General features: G+C 48.6%; 1 protein-coding gene across 11 annotated transcripts in view; it reads left to right on the forward strand.

Annotated features, from left to right (window-relative positions):
- The window catches only part of KANK1 (KN motif and ankyrin repeat domains 1), a 207,706-nt gene extending 188,705 nt beyond the window's left edge, over positions 1–19,001 (forward strand). For 8 of the 11 annotated variants that reach the window (XM_049092391.1, XM_025423395.3, XM_049092385.1 and 5 more), the window contains 9 exons: positions 4,809–5,003; positions 5,895–6,003; positions 7,208–7,453; positions 8,783–8,870; positions 12,293–12,512; positions 14,900–15,042; positions 15,483–15,683; positions 17,241–17,339; positions 17,942–19,001. In XM_049092391.1, coding sequence (XP_048948348.1) covers positions 4,809–5,003; positions 5,895–6,003; positions 7,208–7,453; positions 8,783–8,870; positions 12,293–12,512; positions 14,900–15,042; positions 15,483–15,683; positions 17,241–17,339; positions 17,942–18,004 — 1,364 coding nt within the window. In that variant the 3' untranslated portion in view covers positions 18,005–19,001. The remainder of the gene's footprint in view (positions 1–4,808; positions 5,004–5,894; positions 6,004–7,207; positions 7,454–8,782; positions 8,871–12,292; positions 12,513–14,899; positions 15,043–15,482; positions 15,684–17,240; positions 17,340–17,941) is intronic. The other 3 variants (XM_049092406.1, XM_049092402.1, XM_049092409.1) reach the window with 3 other exon arrangements.
- Positions 19,002–19,754: the final 753 nt, after the last annotated feature.

Below are 19,754 nucleotides of genomic sequence, written 5' to 3' on the forward strand. Positions count from 1 at the left end.
TGCAGGACTCAATCCCAGGACACTGAGATCTTGACCTGAGCCGCTGAACCATCTGAGCCACCCAGGTGCCCCTGGAGCTTACGTTCTTATGGAGGAGATGCCCTCGAAGCCAAGAAAACAGAGGGCGGGCTTGCTTTTGCCTGGATGATTAAGTGCTACAGGACATGGAAGGAGAAAGAGAGCCCTGTGGACCAGCACCATCCAAGAAAGGCTATAGAGGAAGTAGAATTGGGGCAAGCCTTGAAAAGATTACAGTTAAAGGTCATGTGGTGACGTTTGCTGAAATTCCAGGCCTGCAGAACATTCTAGAAAACAAGGGCACAGGTGAGAGTGATGAAGTCACATGAGCACCGTGAAGCCATAGAGGGTAGGAATAGTTGATGATTAGAGCTCCCACAGGCGAGGGGAAGCAGTGTATTCATTATGAAGGACCCTCCATGACCCCTTCAGGGTTTGACCCTACATGGGAGAACTTCAAGAAGCCCACAACTAAGCCCTGGTGAGGAGGAGCAGTGCCTCAGGTGGGCACTCTCAGGGGCAGTGTGAATTTACCGAGTTGTTAGCAATGTTCTGTATCTTTTTTAATTTAAAGATTTTATTTATTTATTCATTAGAGACAGAGAGGCAGAGACACAGGCAGAGGGAGAAATCGGCTCCCTGAGGGGAGCCCAATGTGGGACTCTATCCCAGGGCTCCAGGATCACGCCCTGAGCTGAAGGCAGGCACTTAACTGCTGAGCCACCCAGGTGTCCCAAATGTTCCGTATCTTAATGAGGAGGGTGCTTACATAGGTATATGCATTTACCAAAACTCATCAATTCCACAGTTGTGCATTTTCTTGTATATAAATTATACCTCAACTTATAAATATCTTGTGAAAGCTGTATTTAAATTTTAAAAAGAGGGTTGCGTAGGCAGCTTAGTCGGTTAAGTAAGCATCTGCCTTCCACTCAGGTCATGATCTCAGGGGTCCTGGGATCAAGCCCCACATCGGGCTCCCTGCTCAGCGAGGAGTCTGCTTCTCCCTCTCCCTCTGCCTCTATCCCTGTTTATGCTCTCTCAAGCTCACTCTTTCTCAAATAAATAAAATCTTTTTAACAAATTTTAAAAAGGAAAAGAAAAAAGAGAAATCTATAGATCCAAAAGCTTAAAACCCAGAGCAACCAGTGGAAATTTGTGACAAGGATCCCGATTCTGATATCTGACAAAAGTTTTTTCTGAGACCTTGGAGAAATTTGAATACTGACCAAATATGCAGTAATCTTTAAAAAAAATTAGGATTTTTTTTTGCACTATAATTATTTTTTAAGAGCTCTTTGAGAAATACATGCTAAAATAATTATGGACGGAGCCATTGCCCTCTAGTTCTTGTTCACAGCACTCCCGTGTGAGTGGGTGGAGGGGGCTGGCTGGGGCCAGGGAGAGTGCTGATGGCTGTTGAAGCCCATTATGGGCACGCGGGGATTCGTTATACTGGTGTCTGCTTTTGTACGTCTCTGGTTTCAAAAATAATAAAAAAAACTGTTGGTGTATTTGCATTTTAAAAGTCCTCGCTGGTTTTTGAATAGGAACGTGCTCAGCAAGAGTGTCTCTCCAGGAAAAGTGTGCTGGTACGTGGGGATTTGTACTGCTGAGCCCTTGGGGAGGTAACTTTGCCACATTGATGAGTGGGGCTGGAGAACGGAGGAACAGAGGCAGATGCTCTGCTTTGTTTACTTTGCTCAGAGTAAGTCATAGGGAGTCTCAGAGGTTTGTTTTTGCTGTTGGGGGAGCACATCAGGTCACAGGAGCACTAAATATTATCTGGAGGGCTCCATTCAGTGTTGCAGGTGTGTGCCGAGGAGGGAGGTGGATTTGTGGGGTCACCTGGGAGGCCCCTTGCCTACAGAGCTGGACAAGGCCACTTGTGCTACTGATTCTCAGACACAATACCCGCTCACATATTAGGAAATGTGGGTTCTGGTCTAGCTGCGAAGTTCAGAATTCTTAGCTTGGATATATGAATTAAAATTCAGGTGATCTCAGGTCACCTGGGTGGCTCAGTGGTTGAGCATCTGCCTTCGGCTCAGGGTGTGATCCCCGGGTCCTGGGATCAAGTCCCCAATCGGACTCCCCAAAGGGAACCTGCTTCTCCCTCTGCCTATATTTCTGTCTCTCCTTCTGTGTCTCTTGTGAATAAATGAATAAAATCTTTTTTAAAAACATGGGCAGCCTGGGTGGCTCGGCAGTTTGGCGCCGCCCTCGGCCCGGGTTGTGATCCTGGAGACCTGGGATCGAGTCCCAAGTCAGGCTCCCTGCATGGAGCCTGCTTCCCTCTGCCTGTGTCTCTGCCTCTCTCTTGCTCTGTGTCTCTCATGAATAAATAAATAAAATCTTAAAAAAAAACAATTTAGGTGATTTCTAATGTCTTACTATGAACAGTTTTGCCTCCCTCCACATTTTTTTTAAATCAGAGGGTCATTGTACTTTCCATAGTGGGCCGCGTGCATCAGAGTCTCTTGTGGACAGGTCGGTGGGGATGTCAGAAACGCCCACCCCTGGGGGCTCATCAGAGATGTACAGAATTGTCTTATGGCAGCAGGTGCTTAGGAATCTGCATTTTAGCAAATATCCCAGCCCATTCATAACAGTAGAGTGTGAAGAGAACTGTTGTAGAATCTATGGTGGTTCCTTTTTTCCTAATTGCCTCAAAATACAATCAGTATTTAAATTTCTTTTCTTCTGAGGAGGTAAGCAATTTCAGAGCATTAAAAAGAGTTATGATCATATTCTTATATGACATTGTGGGTAGGTTTAAATTTATTTGTATTAATAACATATTTATAATGCATACTTTAGGAAATCAACACAAGAAAAAAATTGTAACAATCTAGAATTCTTTAGCCTTAGAAAAGCATAAACAGGTTTGCTGTGTGTCCTTCCAGACTCTTTCTAATATATATACATGTAAATAGAATTTCGCCAAAATAGGTTTATTTGCCCCAAGCAATTTAATAACCTGTTTTTAAAACTCACACATTATGCTTTTCTTTCTGTGCTAAAAATGTCCACCTACATCAAAATTTTTCTTGGCTGCATAGAATTTATTCATATAAATGTGCCAGAGTTTATTTCACCAGTTTCTTGTTGACATTCTGTGATATCTCCCTCTTTCCACTGTTTTACTCATGGAGACAATGAAAATCCTTTTGTATCTTTTTGTACGTCTTTAGGATAAAATTCCTAGAAGCAAATTGCTAGTCAAAGGATTTTCTTAGTTTTTAAAATGATTTTGAACACAGTTATTATTTGCTCTAAAAAAAAAATGTCGGGACACCTGGGTGGCTCATTGGTTGAGCATCTGCCTTTGGCTCAGGTCAAGATCTTGGAGTCCTGGGATCAAGTTCTGCACAGGCTCCCCACGGGGAGCCTGCTTCTCCCTCTGCATATGTCTCTGCCTCTCTCTGTGTGTCTCTTATGAATAAATAATAAAAAATGTCAAATACAGGGACAAGTTAAAATCTCCATAGCTTCCAGATAACTTTTTTATATTTTTTAATAGGATCACTTATGTAGAATCTTATTACCTGCTTTTCTCATGCCATACATTGTAAAAATCTTTCCGTGTCAGCCACATTGGAAATATCGTGATATTCTTATGACATTAATTATATGCACTTAACTAATCTGATTCTTCTGCTTTAGTCAGGGAACAAGTACTAAGTACCCAAAATACACAAAAGCCTTCTAGTAGCTGTGAGAAGAGAAAGTTGATTCGAATGGTTTCGTGCCCTCACAATCCTTACAGACAGAAGGGCGTCTCAGGCAGTCCCATGAGTCCTCTAGCACTTTGTCTTCCAGATCCTCTAAGAGGGTCTGAGAGCTGGCCTGGGAGAGGCAGGGGAAGGAAAGCCATTTTTAGTTAGGTTGGGGAAGGCTCAGAAGAGAGGGTGATGGAGGGCTTGACCCCACGAAGGTGGGGAGCAAGAAGTGTTCCCAGTAGAGCAGCAAACCCTGAGACGTGCTGTCAGGAAGATGAAAGACCCCCACCCTCAGCATCCCATTCCTGGGGAGAAAGGCAGTCCTGCCCACCAAGGGGACCCCAGGTGTAGTGGGAAATAAAGGTGGAGAGGTAACGAGATGAGCCAGCTTGTGGATGGTCCAGAATATGTGGCCAAGTAGTGTGGGTGGCGTTTCCTGAGCAGAAAGCAATGTTTTTCAGCTTTGCACAAGTCTGTTGGAGCTGGATTGCACTGGGATTTGTGGGGCTGGGGTATCACTCTGCAGCTGTGTGTTTGAGAGGCTGTGGTAGAAGAAGAGGGCCATCAGGATCCCGCGCTGAGGGTCCTCCCCGGGCTGGGCGGGGGCACCAGGCGCAGAGAGAAGAGAGGGAGTGGACGGACAGGCCTGGGCAGACCCGGATGTGGAGACAAAGGGAAGGGTAAGGGTCAGGAAGGCCTTGGGGTGGGGTTTGGGTGGCTTCCATAGGACTGCCCTATATGCAAAAAAGAAAACAGGGAGAGGGCACCTGGCTGGCTCAGTGGTTGAGCATCTCCCTTAGGCTCAGGTCATGATCCTGGGGTCCTGGGTTCAAATCCTGCATCGGGTTCCCCGAGGGGAGCCTGCTTCTCCCTCTGCCTGTGTGTCTGCCTCTCTCCGTGTGTGTCTCTCATGAATAAATAAATAAAATCTTAAAAATAAATTTAAAAAAAGAAAACAGAGAAAGGCACTTGAGAAAATGAGGAGTTGCAAAAATATTTTTTAAAAATTTGTTTAGCCCGTTTTGTTTGGCCCTCCGTCACATGCTTCTGCACCTTCCTTCCTGACAGGAAGTTTGGAACACACCTGTAGGTGCGGAGGCCTTCCGGCAGGAGCTCCATTCAGCAGTCAGGCGTCGCGGCACGAGCAGGCGGTGGGGCCCACGGAAGGGAGACCCCCGGGCGGCCAGGACGCCTTCCCCCCTCAGGAGAGCACGCTGTCCCCCGTGAACCTGACGGACGACCAGATCGCCGCCGGCCTCTATGGTAACTTCCCCCCTCAGCCCTTCTCGGCTAGGGGATCCCGGGACCGGCGCTGCAGTCCATGGCCGAGTGCCTCATAGATGGACCTGGAAGAGCCATTAACCTGAGAAGTGTTAGAAAGGTTGGCTTAGAATATCTTTTAAAAAGATGGCTACAGAGGGGAGTGGGCCGTCCCCTGAAGTAAACTCCTCAGATTTTGTAAGTTGTGAAATATTTTATTTTATTTTTTTAATTTTTATTTATTTATGATAGTCACAGAGAGAGAGAGAGAGAGAGAGAGAGGCAGAGACATAGGCAGAGGGAGAAGCAGGCTCCATGCACCGGGAGCCCGACGTGGGATTCGATCCCGGGTCTCCAGGATCGCGCCCTGGGCCAAAGGCAGGCGCTAAACCGCTGCGCCACCCAGGGATCCCTTTTTTTTTTTTTTTTTTTTTTTTTTAAAAAAGTTGTGAAATATTTTAAATAGCATTTCACTCCTTCGCTGTCTGGCAGGCATAATTTTTCCCCAGATTATCTCAGCTGGAGGAAAAGAACAATTACAATCCCTATTTTTGTGCCTTCGTGGTTTTTGAGGCCTCAGTGAGATACGACTTCACTTTAAAAACAGTGGAGCCTGATTTAAACACTAGTTGTCACTGCTTTTGTTCTGTCTAGAAGTACTAATGGGGGGGGGGGTTTCCCATTTAAAGAACTGCAGATTATTTTCTTTACACGCATACATCTTTCCAGTGGATTCTGGGCACATTTCTCATATGCACGTGCCACGATCTATCCTAGATTTACGTGAATGAGAGAAAAAAAAATGAATGTGAGGAAAAAAAGATTTCTTGCTCCCTTAACTTGGATGGGTGTGAATTGTGTTCATTTTGCTCCGCTTGATTCCCCTTTTCGCAGTATGTACAAATAGTGAAAACACACTCAAGTCTATCATGAAGAAGAAGGATGGCAACCGAGATTCAAATGGAGCGAAGAAGAATCTCCAGTTTGTCGGCATTAATGGAGGGTAAGGAAAGATGGCCCACCAGCGGTCTGTATGTGCTCTGTCTGTCTCCTGGGCCTCCTGTCTTCTCACGTCCCACTCAGAGGGGCCCGGGATGGGCTGCAGCCACATCTTGGTGATGGATGAGCCCCTCAGAAAGGTGCACTGGGCTTCTCTCTTCTCCTCTCCATGCTGTCTCTAAGGATATGCCACTCTCGAAAGGACACCTGGTGACGCTGAGCGGTTGGCATCTTCCCGCCTCTGGTCTGAAAATGGTAGTCTTCAACAAAAGCCGCAGGCAGCAGGTGTCCTGCGGTGTTGGACAGCTTGGTCTTACCCATGTCAGACTCAGAAACCAACAGAAAGAGGCGAGAGCATCTCTCCACGGGCCGGTGACGGGCATCCACTCCTTCAAAATGGGTTCTTTGGCTTCGCTCTCCATGCCTACGTACAAAATTGTAGGTCCTGTCCCCTGACCCATAATCTGGCTGTGCCGTCAGTGGTTTACCTTCTAACCAGAATGTTTGATTGGCTGTCTATTCCTTCTCATTGGGCCACATAAATAGTTAAGCCTGTTTGCCCTCCTGCAGTTGAATCAGAGCAGCTAATCTGTTAATCTGGACACGGCCTCGGCCTCGACACGAAAGCAGTGATGCAGTTAGTTGAGATAACGTTGATAGCAAAGCGTACGATTGACATTTAACTTCATGGGGCCTATTTTCTGAATCTTTGAAGCTTAATTGGGTAGCGTGGCCCAGGAGGTTTGCGGGGAGCGGGACATGTACCAGAGGAACTCTTGATTACTTATGTAATCTGTTCACTGGTAATCTGTTCATCATGACACTGGGACGATTAATGGAGCAAAATAGGAAGAATGTAAGGGAAAAAAAAAAAGGAACAGAAAAAATGAACCACTGCAGACTTGGCTTTCGTGAAGTAAGTTTCCTTTGACCTGCACTAAGCCAGACATGCTATATATATGTATTTCTTTTTTCCTGCAAGTAGTATAACGATACCAATTGGCAACACATGTTACCCCTTTCAGGTCAGAACCCATTCAAAGCCACCATATTTTTAAATAGACCTTCCTTTGAACTTCTAAATGCAGAGTCTAAAGCCACCGGTCAAATGTCTGGAGTCTGTTAGCGGCTTTCCCTGCGTAAGAATTTCTGTCCCGGGGTCTTTCTGGGCGCACCTTGCATCTCCTGAACTCCCAATTGCCACCTAGGTATGAGACAACTTCAAGTGATGATTCCAGCTCGGATGAAAGCTCTTCCTCCGAGTCAGATGACGAGTGTGATGTCATTGAGTTTCCTCCTGAGGAAGAGGAGGAGGAAGAGGAGGAGGAGGAAGACACCCGGGGAGTGGCAGAAGGGCAGCATGCAGTTAATATGGAAGGTTTCAAGTCCGCCGGGGCGGAAGATGAGATGCAGGTTCCAGAATGTGAACCTGAGAAGGTGGAAATCAGAGAGAGGTGTGGTACCCTCCCCTTCCCTCCCTAACCCTTCCCACTTTTCAATGTCCTTTGGCGAGAGAATTAGCCGATTCGGAGATTTTGCAGCCGTAACTACAGGTTGGGTCTCTCCCATCCCCAAAGGAGGGTACGTACGCAGAGGCACGACCTGTCGTGTCGTGATGCTGATAAATACAGGTGCAGAGGGAGGTAACTCTGAGATTTCCCAAAGAGAAGGGCCTAATCAAGCTGTCACCTTTGTTGCCTTTACATTTGTGTGTTAGCTCATTTTAACGTACAGAGCCACCGCCCACAGAACTGTCCTGTGCCACGATGGTCTCCAGTGTTTGAACAATCCCGCTTAGACTTGAAGGCATGTTAGAATATTGTGTGGCCGGCGCATTTCTTTCAGGTTTCAGATTTTATCATCAGCCATTTGTCTCGATACAGATGTCATTACTGTTACGATGGGATCGCTGTGTGTGAGAGGAGCGCATTTTTTGGCCTCAGCCAAAGATCACATTCACTGCAGACATGATATAATCAGTCACATGTCTGCATCTTGTGGCTCCTTGAGTGAAAGGGAACACCCCAAGAATGGGTTCGGGAGTCTCCTAAACAAGCAGCTGAGATACCAAATAAACACTCTGGTTGGCTGAAACATGTACCTAGGGGTGTAGTGCATTTTAAAGACTGCTAGCAAACGTGGAACCGGTGCTTATAAAACAGAGACTAGAACAGATGGAAATTTCAAGATGGTTTTTCGCTGTGTGAAGTATAAATAGAACATTTCAGAAAATTTCTATCTAATCTTGCAAATGAAAGTGTAACTGCATTAACACAAGGTAAGTATTTCTAGCTCATATTTCCAAGTATTTTCACATGGCTTGGAATCTTGTCATCTAGGGTTTTTTTCTTAAACAGTTTTGTTGAGCTATGATTGATATACCACATGTCATCCGATTCGTAAGTTCATATTTTCATGGGGGGTTAAACACTCTCTAAGCTCAGATGTGTGGTTTGCTGGGTCAGCATAGTTGGATACGTGGTCATTCTGACCTCGTCAACACCTTAAGGGTAAAAATATTTTTAAGAACTTAGAAGAAAAGGTTCCTCCAGGTGTTATCCCATAACGTCAAAAAGGCCAAACAGGTAAAGCTGAAAGCTGCCCTTAAGGGAAAGGCCTGATGAGCTCTGGAAGTCCTTGGGATGCCTGTGTGGCCTCTAGGCAAGCACCACACACACCGTGGGGCCTCTTGCCTTTGAAAGGGTTCCAGGGTTTGAAAAACAAATGCCTTTCCTTTGATGACCAATCCTGAACACTCTTTCTTTTATCTTGTCCCGTTATAGGTATGAATTAAGTGAAAAGATGTTGTCTGCGTGCCACTTACTGAAAAATAACATAAATGACCCCAAAGCTTTGACCAGCAAAGATATGGTGAGTCGGCCCATCAGACCTTGTCCCCAGTTGGTACAAAGTGCCAGAGCAGATGGCAATGTAAGGGTGTCTGTCGCCTGCCCCTGAACTCTTGGCACCCCCATTCTTTCCCCCCCCCCAAGATACTTCTAGCTCGTGTAAGTGGAGCAAGCATCATGCTGCCCTCCTCACACTGCGAACATCTCCCTTGGGCCCAACATCAGACATCCCCCCCAACCCACACTGTGCTTTGCTCAGGCATGAAGCCTCTGGGAGGGAGGGCTAATCGTACTCAGTGGTCAGCTCTCTACGTGTTCTGCTTCCATTCACAGAGCCTTGTGATCCAGGGAGAAGAGTCACCAGAATTTTCTCTTTTTTTTTTCTTTTTTCTATTTTTTAAGTTAGCATACAGTTTCTTAAAAGCAACCTCTCTGGGCCGAGGTCAGCATTCCTTTCAATTATGCAAGTGCATATTATGTTCTCATGTGGAATGCAGGCGGCCACTATTTTTAAACTTAGGAGTCACTGCACTTGTCCTCTTTGCCTGGTTTGACAGACTCGGAAGCACATGGCAGAGAAGCCGGTGGCTGCTTCGGTAGTACACAGGACACAGGCACAGGACACAGGAGCATTTCTGTGGCAGATGGTGAATCTGACACCATTGCCAAGTATGTCCCTCCCTTGTGTGTTGGTGAAAGTCTTGAGGTGCAGCTTCTCTTACAGGTCAGACCCAGACCAGCCTCTGGTTGGCAGTTCTCCTTGGTGCATTCGGAAGACGTAGATGCTCATGTTACATTACATAGAATTGGCATTTGAATCTGTACATTTTATCAACGTGAAGTTTTATGCCATATAACACAAATCAGCAGCTAGTGAGAAAGTCGATTTATGAGTCTCACCAGATGATAAAGCCATGAAACAAAAATGTTAGAACTAGGGCCACCTGGGTTGAGCATCTGCCTTTGGTTCAGGTTGTGATCCCATGGTCCTGGGATCGAGTCCTGCATCAGGCTCCCCGAGGGGAGCCTGCTTCTCCTTCTGCCTGTGTCTCTGCCTCTCTCTGTGTGTGTCTCATGAATGAATGAATGAATGAATGAATGAATGAATAAAATATTTTTTTAAAAATGTTAGAACTAGAAGGGACATCAGGGATTCCCTCATCCCATAAAGGCACAGTTTTCCTCATGGACAACACACAGTCTATAAGAAAGAACTGGGACAGCTGTCACGGGTGTGAGAGGTACGTGAGCATACCTGCCTGTGAGGCCATGCTGTTCTGGTCTGTTCTGCTTTATTTTCTAAGATTTTTTAAAATTTATTTATTCAGGAGAGACACAGAGAGAGAGGCAAGCAGAGACATAGACAGAGGGAGAAGCAGGGTCCACGCAGGGAGCCCGATGTGGGACTCGATCCTGGGTCTCCAGGATCACGCCCTGGGCGAAGGCAGACGCCCAACCTCTGAGCCACCCAGGCGTCCCTGTTCTACTTTAACTGAGACCCTAAAGGTTATGGGTTTTGTCAAGAGTTCGTTAACTAGCAATTAGTACTGGGGCAAGAACATACCTCTCGAATACTTGTCCCTGTTTTATTTATCCTGTGTCATATTACCTTATCATATGACATCCTTCTTTAAAATTATGGTTTCTTCTCATATTTGTTTATATTGCTGTAGAAACTTAAGTTTCTCGGAGCCAGCTGTGTCTTGACATTGAGTCAGTGTGCTGAGAGAGGAACACAGTGGTGATGTTTACAGAAGAAGACACTACATAAAATCCCTAGCCTGGGGCGAGGGCAGACACAGAAGTACCTGTTGAACTTCATCAGTATAAAGTTGATTTCTGTCTATGCCTCGGTCACAGGTAGCAAAACCATGAAATGTCACAGCATTGTTAATATTTCCCACGAGGTTTAATGTGAACTTAGAACAGATTCTTCTAGACCTTAGGTATTATAGCTGCAATATATTTTTTCTTTTACCGTTCTCCAAATACGGGGTTATGTGGTCTTCAGGGAGGAACTTTTCCATTTCTCTGGCCCCAGGTTGCCAAGTATATTAACACTGTGGTCAGTACCTTTTTGGTTAAGTTGAACTGTTTTGGTGAAAAAGTGCTTAAGGAATTGTGCCATGGAAAGTGGTAGACAAGTGAATGATCACAGTGGCCAGAGCCAATAACCATGACAGGACAGCCACCCACAGATAGAGCAGAACAGAATTCAACACCCAGATGACACAAGTTCCCTTCTTCCCGTGTAAGGACGGACTCCACAGAAATGGAAATCTAAATATGTGAGCAGAAGAAAAGAAAACGTTAGATGAATTTTTTTCCCTCCCAAGACCCTTTTCACCAAGTGACATAAAATATGATTGAATGGGCTGAAACTGAATCGTTAGTAGCAGGACGATAAAGATGCGGAAGCCAGCACAATTCCAGCTCCAACTTTTCTGTAGGGGGGTACTTTCTGGGTTCTGGTGCTGTTGACACAGGCTTTCCATCTTTCTTTAAAAAAGCGAAGCACAAATGAACGGTAGACTCGTGTAAAAGAGGGCTCATGGACAGAGCATAGCTCTTCCCATCACCAGCCCTGGCCATGCACAACCTGCATTGAACTTCATGTGGCCCGGGTTTGACTTGATTGCTCATGAAATAAGCCCCATGTTCATGTGTCCACAGCCTAAGCAAGGGCATGCAGGGCTCATGATCAGATGCAGAAGACTCCTAAATGGGAGATGTAATTTGTCTTGAACCGGTTTTTTAATCCCTTTGCATGGTTGAATATTTGTATTTGGGGTTGGAGTGAGAATTGGGCTGGCTACGTACTGCCCGCCTTTCAGCCCAGCGCTGCAGGGATGTGGAAGGAATTGAGGGTGGTCTGCATAGGAAGAAGGCAGCAGAATTAAGTGCGAGTGAAGTCATTTTTTCTGTCCTGATTATTCTGAAAATCATGTGCAGGGCCAGCATAATTACATAATATTAATGGCTCAGTAATCAGTGGAGCCAGGCCTAAGTTTTTTTTTTTCTTTCTTTTTAATGTGTATTGCCTCGTTTGTCCTCATCCTAAGCCCTGTGGGGAGAAGGTATTTTTATTGCCCCCATTTTGCAGATGAGTAAACTGAGGCAGAGAGTAAGTATCTTCCCCAGGAGAGTAGAGCTCACAAAGTAGCAGAGCCGGCATTTGACCGTGGCTGGTAGAGCCCCTGAACGGTGCCATATGGCCTCTTCTAGAGAGTTAGATCATGTCTGTGGTTGAAAATCAGGAGGGATGCTCCCGTTTGGAGTCTGAGGCCCTCTCGGGGCCCTGGGTTTCCTTAGCTGTCCGTCGACAGCCAATTCTAACTGCACACACTCTGACTATAAAAGGCCTCGCTTCTCGGGCTTTCGGCTGGGTCCCGGGAAGGTCTATAAATAGAAGGACTAACGGCCGCTTGGCGGTGTCTTTGGCAGCGCTTCTGTCTGAACACCCTGCAGCACGAGTGGTTCCGCGTGTCCAGCCAGAAGTCGGCCAGCCCGGCCATGGTGGGCGACTACATAGCCGCCTTCGAGGCCATCTCCCCGGACGTGCTCCGCTACATCATCAACATGGCCGATGGCAACGGCAACACGGCCCTGCACTACAGCGTGTCCCACTCCAACTTCGAGATCGTGAAGCTGCTCCTGGATGCCGGTGCGTGGGCCGCCGGGTCGGGAGTCGCTCCGAGAGGCTGGTCGCTCCGCTCCCCGGGGCCCTTTCTGTTGCTCTCCCACAGGATGTGGCAAGAAGAGCCTTCCTGAGTCATTGGGGGGGGCGGGGGTCGGGGCGGGGGGCAGGCTTGACCTCGCCACAGAGCTGGTGACACAGATTCCAGGTCCGTTTTGGAAGGAGGTTTGGGGGATCGTCTTGCAGCTGTCCAGCTGCATTCGGGCGAGCTGTATCCCCGGCGATGAGCAGGACTCAGGGGCCCCTCCTGAGCTGCATCACGCAGGCTGGGCAGGTGCACGCTCGGGGGACAGATCTCTGCTCACGCGACCAGAGTCACGGCTTCGGTGTTGGCGGGCTGCTCTTTGTGTCCTCGCTCCACGACCCCGGCCCACCACTCTGCAGCGGGCAGTGTGCCGGTAGCCCAGACGGGGGCCGTGCAAAGCCGTTGTCATGGATTGTAGCAGAATCGTGACCATTGCCACCAAAATATGCCCTGTTACTGGGGACTCAGCACAGAGTGAGGAAAGTGCTCTTCTTGTATCTGAGCCACAGGAATGAGAACAGTGAAACTTCTGGTTTCTAATTGGAACATCCCATCCCAGAATCCAGCCACTGCGTGTTGTAGACCCGAAGCAAGGGTGTGCCCCATAGAAGGGTCTCCTTGGAGGGTAGTGAGCTCTCAACTTTTTGTTCAAATACAGTAGCCAGTGATACATACAGTCCCCAAGTCCCTCTGATTTATTTTTGGAAATATGTGTTTTTACTTCTAGTATGTGACTGATAGAGAATTTTTACGCTACCTCGATCTAATTAGTGAGAACACAGTGAGAACATTTGATTTAGCTTATGCAATAAAATTGTCCAATCCCCCCCATACCACTTCTTGATCCAACTCTCTCTAATTTCTTCTACTCCATTTCAGGGAAATCAGATTCATGCATGGAAGTCACCAAGCACATTTATCTCCCCTTCTAAGTTTGCTTCATTCCCAACAGATGGGGCTACATGAGGCTAAAATTGCTTCCGTCCTAGAGGAATTCCAAGCCTCCTTCCCTTTAGACTTCCCAGACTATAAACAGAGCTGCTGGTACTGTCAGCCCACGTTGTTGTTTAAACAGAGAAGTGGATAATATCCAGAAAAGCCAAAAAACAAGATTTCAGATTGCTCTTGCAAGTAACTGTGTGATCTACCCTTGGAAAATGTGTGTGGACAAGATGTTTTTTGGTAAATTAAGATTTCAGCTCCACCATGGGATAGCTTTGCTTACTCACCTGGCTGGATATAACCGGACCCTGTACTGTTCCCCATTAGAAGTGAGACTGGGGTTGCATAGGACACAGGTGCCTGCAGCATCTGTCAAGGACCAAACATCACAGATAAGGAGGAGCCTCAGAGAGTTCATCTGCCCATATGCTCCTCCATCACATAGCTTTTTCTTTCTCCTATTCTACATTAAAAGGCATGCACTTGTGTGTAAATGCTGTCATGTCCCTACTATGCTGGGGCTTTTGGGGTTTTTTTGTTTTGTTTGTTTGTTTGTTTGTTTGTTTGTTTTTGAGTTCAGGGGAAGTTTTCATGGTACTTCTTACCTCCTTGTGATGGAGGCATCCTGAGCAATTCTAACTATATTTGGTCACACAGGAAAGCTTCCTCCCAGCACTCCCCATTCTTTTCCACTTTTTTAGAAAGTGCTAAAGGAATTTAAACAGGATTATTTAGACCCCAACGCCTCCGTAAGAATTACAGAGACAGAAAAGGTCTGGTTCACTGTGTCTGTTGGTCGCTGGCCTCTGTCGTCTGCCCTCAGACCACAGTTCCTAAACAGCTAAGCTCTAGGTGTCATGGGATTGGAATTCAGCTTTCAAGGGCCCCCAGCAAGTCAGAGGAGGGAACTCTGGGTCTCAGAATGAGTAGTGATTTCTGAGTGGGTGATGCCATAGTCTGTTCCCTACACAAGCCTTTACAAATCCTTGCTATTCGTAGCTCTCCCTGCGGCCTTCGTTCCAAAACCACGATGCCCTAAACACAGAGGAATGTCCACATCCCATTACCATGGGCTCTTCAAAGCAACCATCCTGAGAACAAACCCCTCAGACCCCTTCTGGGCTGTTGCCGTTCAGCCACCAGTTGTGACCAAGAGGTGCCGTGAAGGCTTACTCTCACTTCAGCTTCTGGCCTCACAGGATACCGGAAAACCTTTTTTTTCCTTTAGTATGAAAACATCTCTCTCAGTTCCTTCTGAGTCACCCTGGGACTTGGAGCCCTTGGAGCCCTTTCACTGGCCTCTTCCAATGAACCCCATTCTTTTGGTCAGTGGGGAGAACGGATGCCGCCAGGCGGCTTCTCCCCGACGAGCCTCGTGTCTTTGCAGATGTGTGTAACGTGGATCACCAGAACAAGGCGGGGTACACCCCCATCATGCTAGCAGCCCTTGCTGCCGTGGAAGCACAGAAGGACATGCGTGTTGTGGAGGAACTCTTCGGCTGCGGTGACGTGAACGCCAAAGCCAGCCAGGTGAGCGCACCTGCTGCCTGAGTCCACGCGCACACCTGGCTCTGACCGCATCCGAGAGCCCGGGAGCCCCATCGGCTACCCGGTGATGGCTGCTTCCTCACTGTCTCCCTGTTGTGTCTGCACGCCAGGCACGGAGTGGCCCTGGTCCATATGTGTCCCCAGCTGGACTTTTAAGCACCTCTGAACTTTCCGGCTCCTTGTTATAATGAGACAGATCCTCGAGTGACAGGAGGGAAACTGACTCGTCACTTTATGATCTTGCATGGCTGGGAGCTCAGAATTAGAAACTCCTTCTCGTGCCCGCCACCACCCAGCCCCAGGTTAACTCCTGGCCTGCTGTGTTCCATCTATCATCACGCTGTCCCCCTACCACCTCCTGCCCCCATGACCCCAGCCCCCATATAAGCTGCTGATGCACACCCCTCCAACCCTCCCCACAGGCAGGACAGACGGCCCTCATGCTGGCCGTTAGTCACGGGCGGATCGACATGGTGAAGGGGCTGCTGGCCTGCGGGGCCGACGTCAACATCCAGGACGATGAGGGCTCCACTGCGCTCATGTGCGCCAGCGAGCATGGCCACGTGGAGATCGTCAAGCTGCTGCTGGCTCAGCCGGGCTGCAATGGCCATCTGGAGGACAATGTGAGTGAGCCTCCGCGGCCTCCGCTGGGCCTGCCCCCCAGGGCCCTTGGTGGAGGGAGAAGAGCCCTTCCTCCAAGATGTTCGCTAGGGATTTCATGGGGTGGTCCGGGCTGCCTCCCTTCCCAGCCCAGCTTGGCAGCATTTCCTCTGGACAAGCTCACATTTCCGTTAGCTAGAGCCAAAGGCAGGACGGTCAGGCCTCAGCCCCCACAGTCATTACAGGAAGGGGGTGACGGGTGCAGTCCGAGCACCAGCACGTGGAAGGGGAATGCACAGATTTATGGCACAGAGTAGGTTTAGTGTAGGCAACTCACAGGTCCATGAAGAAGAGAGGACCAGGTCCCCAGAGTGTCTGGAAATCTGGATTGCTGGTCGTTCCAGGCCAAATTCCTGGTTGACTAGAGCCAATGGTTAGCGCAGTGAAGTACTCTCCCACGCCCAAAATGAAGACAGCCGTGCCCTTCCCTGGGGCCCATTGGAGTGAATGGCCCGAGCATCTCGTCAGCTCGGCCCTGCAGACCGTCAGGCTCCTTTGAACACACGTCTCCACTCCTGTCTGGCTTTTCCATCATCATAGCCCCCATCTGGTCTCCCGGTTCCCACGCCGTCCCTGTTCCAGATAACCCCTTGCCTGGAAAACACTGTAAGGGGATCTGCTGCTTCGGGCCAAAGGGGAGGAGTATCTGTAGGTGAAGGCACAGAAACTAGCATTTGGGTGGTGACAGGGTTCAGAGTGCAGATGTCGCAGAGGTCAGGCTGGGTTGGTTCTTTTGGGAAGTTTATCTCAGTGGAGCACGGGTTTCGCCCAGAGCTTCCTCCAGCTCCAAACATGTAGAAAAGTTAGAAGGAAAATACTCCTTTTTGCACTAAACGTCACATTCCCTTGGGCCCGAGCCAGCAGGAAGTGCAAATCAGAGCAGGCATTTACTGGCACCGAGGACAGGGGGGCTGGTGGTGGGCTTGCACGGTGGCCAACGCGTCCCCAGCAGTGAGCAAGCTGCGCTGGTTCCAGGCACCTTTCCCGTCATCCTCTGGAACGGAGGGAGCATTTCCAGCTCACCTCTCCTCAGGAGGACTTTGTGTTTCATGTGTCTTGATTTTTGTTTGTTGGCTTTTCCCTCTCTCTCAGCAAAGAACAGCCTGTAGATGTAAGTAACAACACGTAACAAGTAGGTAGAGCCACAGTGGCTTCCAGAAATGCTAGTCCCCTCAGCTAATTGTCTGCGTCCTTCACCCTTCACGGAAGAGGAGGCCTTGCAGCTGGCCTTCCCAGGACAAGTAGCCCCGAGAATTCCAGGTAGGCGGGAAGGACTGTAAGGACAAGAATTGCTTCCTGCTGCCAGTGACCAGAAGACCTTCCTTACCCTAAGACCAGACAGAAAGTAAATGGCTGCCTGCATTTGTTGGGGGTGCACAGGGCTCGCCCCTACACACTGGCCTCTGTGACACAAACCACGGATAAAAAACTTCATGGATCTTAGAGAGTATTTGTTGGGCCACCTGTCAGCTATCTGGAAATTTGAAAAACCCACCCTGGCTTGTTCTTTTCCATTTAAGGATGGCAGCACCGCACTCTCCATAGCCCTGGAGGCTGGACACAAGGACATCGCGGTTCTTCTGTACGCCCACGTCAACTTCGCCAAGGCTCCGTCTCCGGTCAGTGTTGCGCGTTGGGGCATTAGGGAACGGGCTGGAGCCCGCCGGGTGGGTGGTCCCCCCTTCTTCAAGGAGCTGACGGGAGACATGGGGTTTCTGACGACTCTGAAAATGGAAGTTTTAGCCTAGAACTTAAGAGTTCACTATTTTTGCCATACCCAGATGGCTGGGAGTGCTAAAGGTTAGCGCAGCACGGGCTGGGCCTCTGCTTGTCCCCAGGAGATAGATGCTCCAAAGCCCTCGCGTGAAGGGTTTATGAACACCATGAACCCAAATGGCACATCGTGTGCCCATGAGTACATACTGCTCCTTTCCTGGGCTTTCTCCTAAAGCAGACAGTGACCAGCGACCTGTGGTCCAAGAGTCTGCACTTTGCAGGACCTTGACCTCCCAGAACAGTCGGATGTGGCACCTGCTGAGCCCAGCCGGCTCCAGCATGGCCGCTGCCAGTGGGTCTCTATCCCACCTTCCAGCTGTCCTCGCTCTGGCTCCTGGGTGGTTGTCAGCTGTGGTGGACAGAGTTCCTAGGTCACAGAGGACACTGCCTGAGGTCATGTGCTAACCCTGCATTCTTTTTTTTTCCCCCCTCTCCTGGTCTCTAGGGCACCCCAAGGCTTGGAAGGAAGACATCTCCTGCTCCCACCCACCGAAGTTCCTTTGACTGATGATACACAAATAACCGTCCATTTACATGCCACCATTAAGCTGCTAAATGTTCCTGTTGGGGTGACAGATACTGAATGTATATGTATCGTGCCTGAGCTCACCAGCAAACAGAACGGGAGGGCTGAGGCCTGGAGCTGCACAGCGGAGGCTGAGGCAGCAGGAGCTTGCCCCCAGCCCCTGCCGCCTCCCTCCTGGCCATCTTCCCTCTGCCTCGGGTGTGCTTACCGCCCCCCGCCCCCCGGCTCTGTTGCTGTGGAGTCTCTGCTCCGTTATGTACAGTCGTAGGATGTCGTAACCTGACCTGAGCGGGCACCGTCTCCTCCTTCCCTCCTCCCCTGGCCCCCGCCAGGAAGTGTCCACTTGTCACCGGCTCGGTGTTTTTAAAATTTAAAAATGTTCCACAAGTATTTATATTTACTTGATGTAAATATAAATTTTCCATTGGAAAGCTCTCTGAAAAGTCCATTCCAGGATGGTTTTGTTGACGTGTGTGTGTATTTACTCTTCTAAAGTAATTACTTGGCAGCGGAGGTGACCGATCTTCAGCACCTGGGGCCTGGTCTGGGAGATTTCTGGTTTAAAACTCAAAAAGCGGGACTCTCTAAAAAGCAGAAAACTTATGAAAGGAAATCTTTTCAGTGGGGTTGATCTAGGTGGCTGTATTACATGACTTTTTATATGAAAGGTATCTATATGAAATGACAGCAGTATTTTCGACTTTTATATTCCATAGTCACTGAGACATGAAGTACTACGTGTTACGTTACCGTGTTTTTTATTAATCATCGCCCAAGTCCACGTCTGATGGCAAAGGTTGGATCGTGTTAGAGGAACCGGCTCTTGTATTTGCCTCTGGGGAAACCTAGTGTAGTTCTCTGCGTATTTATGGATTCCTTTCTACTAAGCCACATTTACTTTGGTCTTACGTGTATTTAAATGTTTGAAGTGCCTTAGACTCTTGCCATATTTTCAAAATAAAATTTCATTAAGCCCTTCCACCTGTCCCTCCTTCGTCTCCGACAGCGGCCTGCCTGGCACCATTGACTTCTGGTGGTGGCAGCACCCAGGCCGGCAGAGGGTGCGGGTGGGGAGCGCTGGCCAGCTGCCCTTGCCCTCGGCCTAGAGGGGACCCCTCCCGAGAGCACCACCCTGTACAAACAGCTCTGCCCCTTGCCCAGTTGCCCATTGCGCATCAGAAGCGTGAGACCGTATTTGGCAAGCAGCTCATCAGACAGGTAATCTCCGAGGGGAGGCAAGTTAGCTGTTCTCAGGTGCAGAGCACTGGCCTCTGCACCTCGTTTTGGGTGCAGCTGCTGGCTTGCAGTCTTTTTTACAAAGTTAAAGGGCACTGAGTCCATCCCGTTATAAGGAAGCGTAAAAAAATTAATTCAAAACAAAAAATGAAGAAGTATGAAGGCTGAAATGTAGATGAGATGTTTGGGCCCGGGCCCAGGTGGTGAATTTTAACCCAGGCTGTTTGTGAGAACCAGGTGCCCCGGGGAAAATATCACGGAGGCTTTTCTCACACCTTTCTTTCCTCTCATCTGTTCGTCCACTGCTGAGCTCAGGAAAGAGAACAGAGGACAGATTTTTTTTCAGCAGGTGTGCCCCACGGTGTCTGTCCTGGAAAGCCTGTTTCACGGGCTGGGAGGAATGCGTCGTTTAGAGGAAGAACTCAGAGGAGCTGGGAAAAGTGGTGCTAGGAGTTGAGGCCTACTTGGGACGGTAAGAGATGCCCCCCACCCGGGG

The sequence above is a fragment of the Canis lupus genome, chromosome 1, assembly GCF_003254725.2.
Source record: "Canis lupus dingo isolate Sandy chromosome 1, ASM325472v2, whole genome shotgun sequence".
In the NCBI taxonomy this organism is placed as follows: Eukaryota; Metazoa; Chordata; class Mammalia; order Carnivora; family Canidae; genus Canis; species Canis lupus.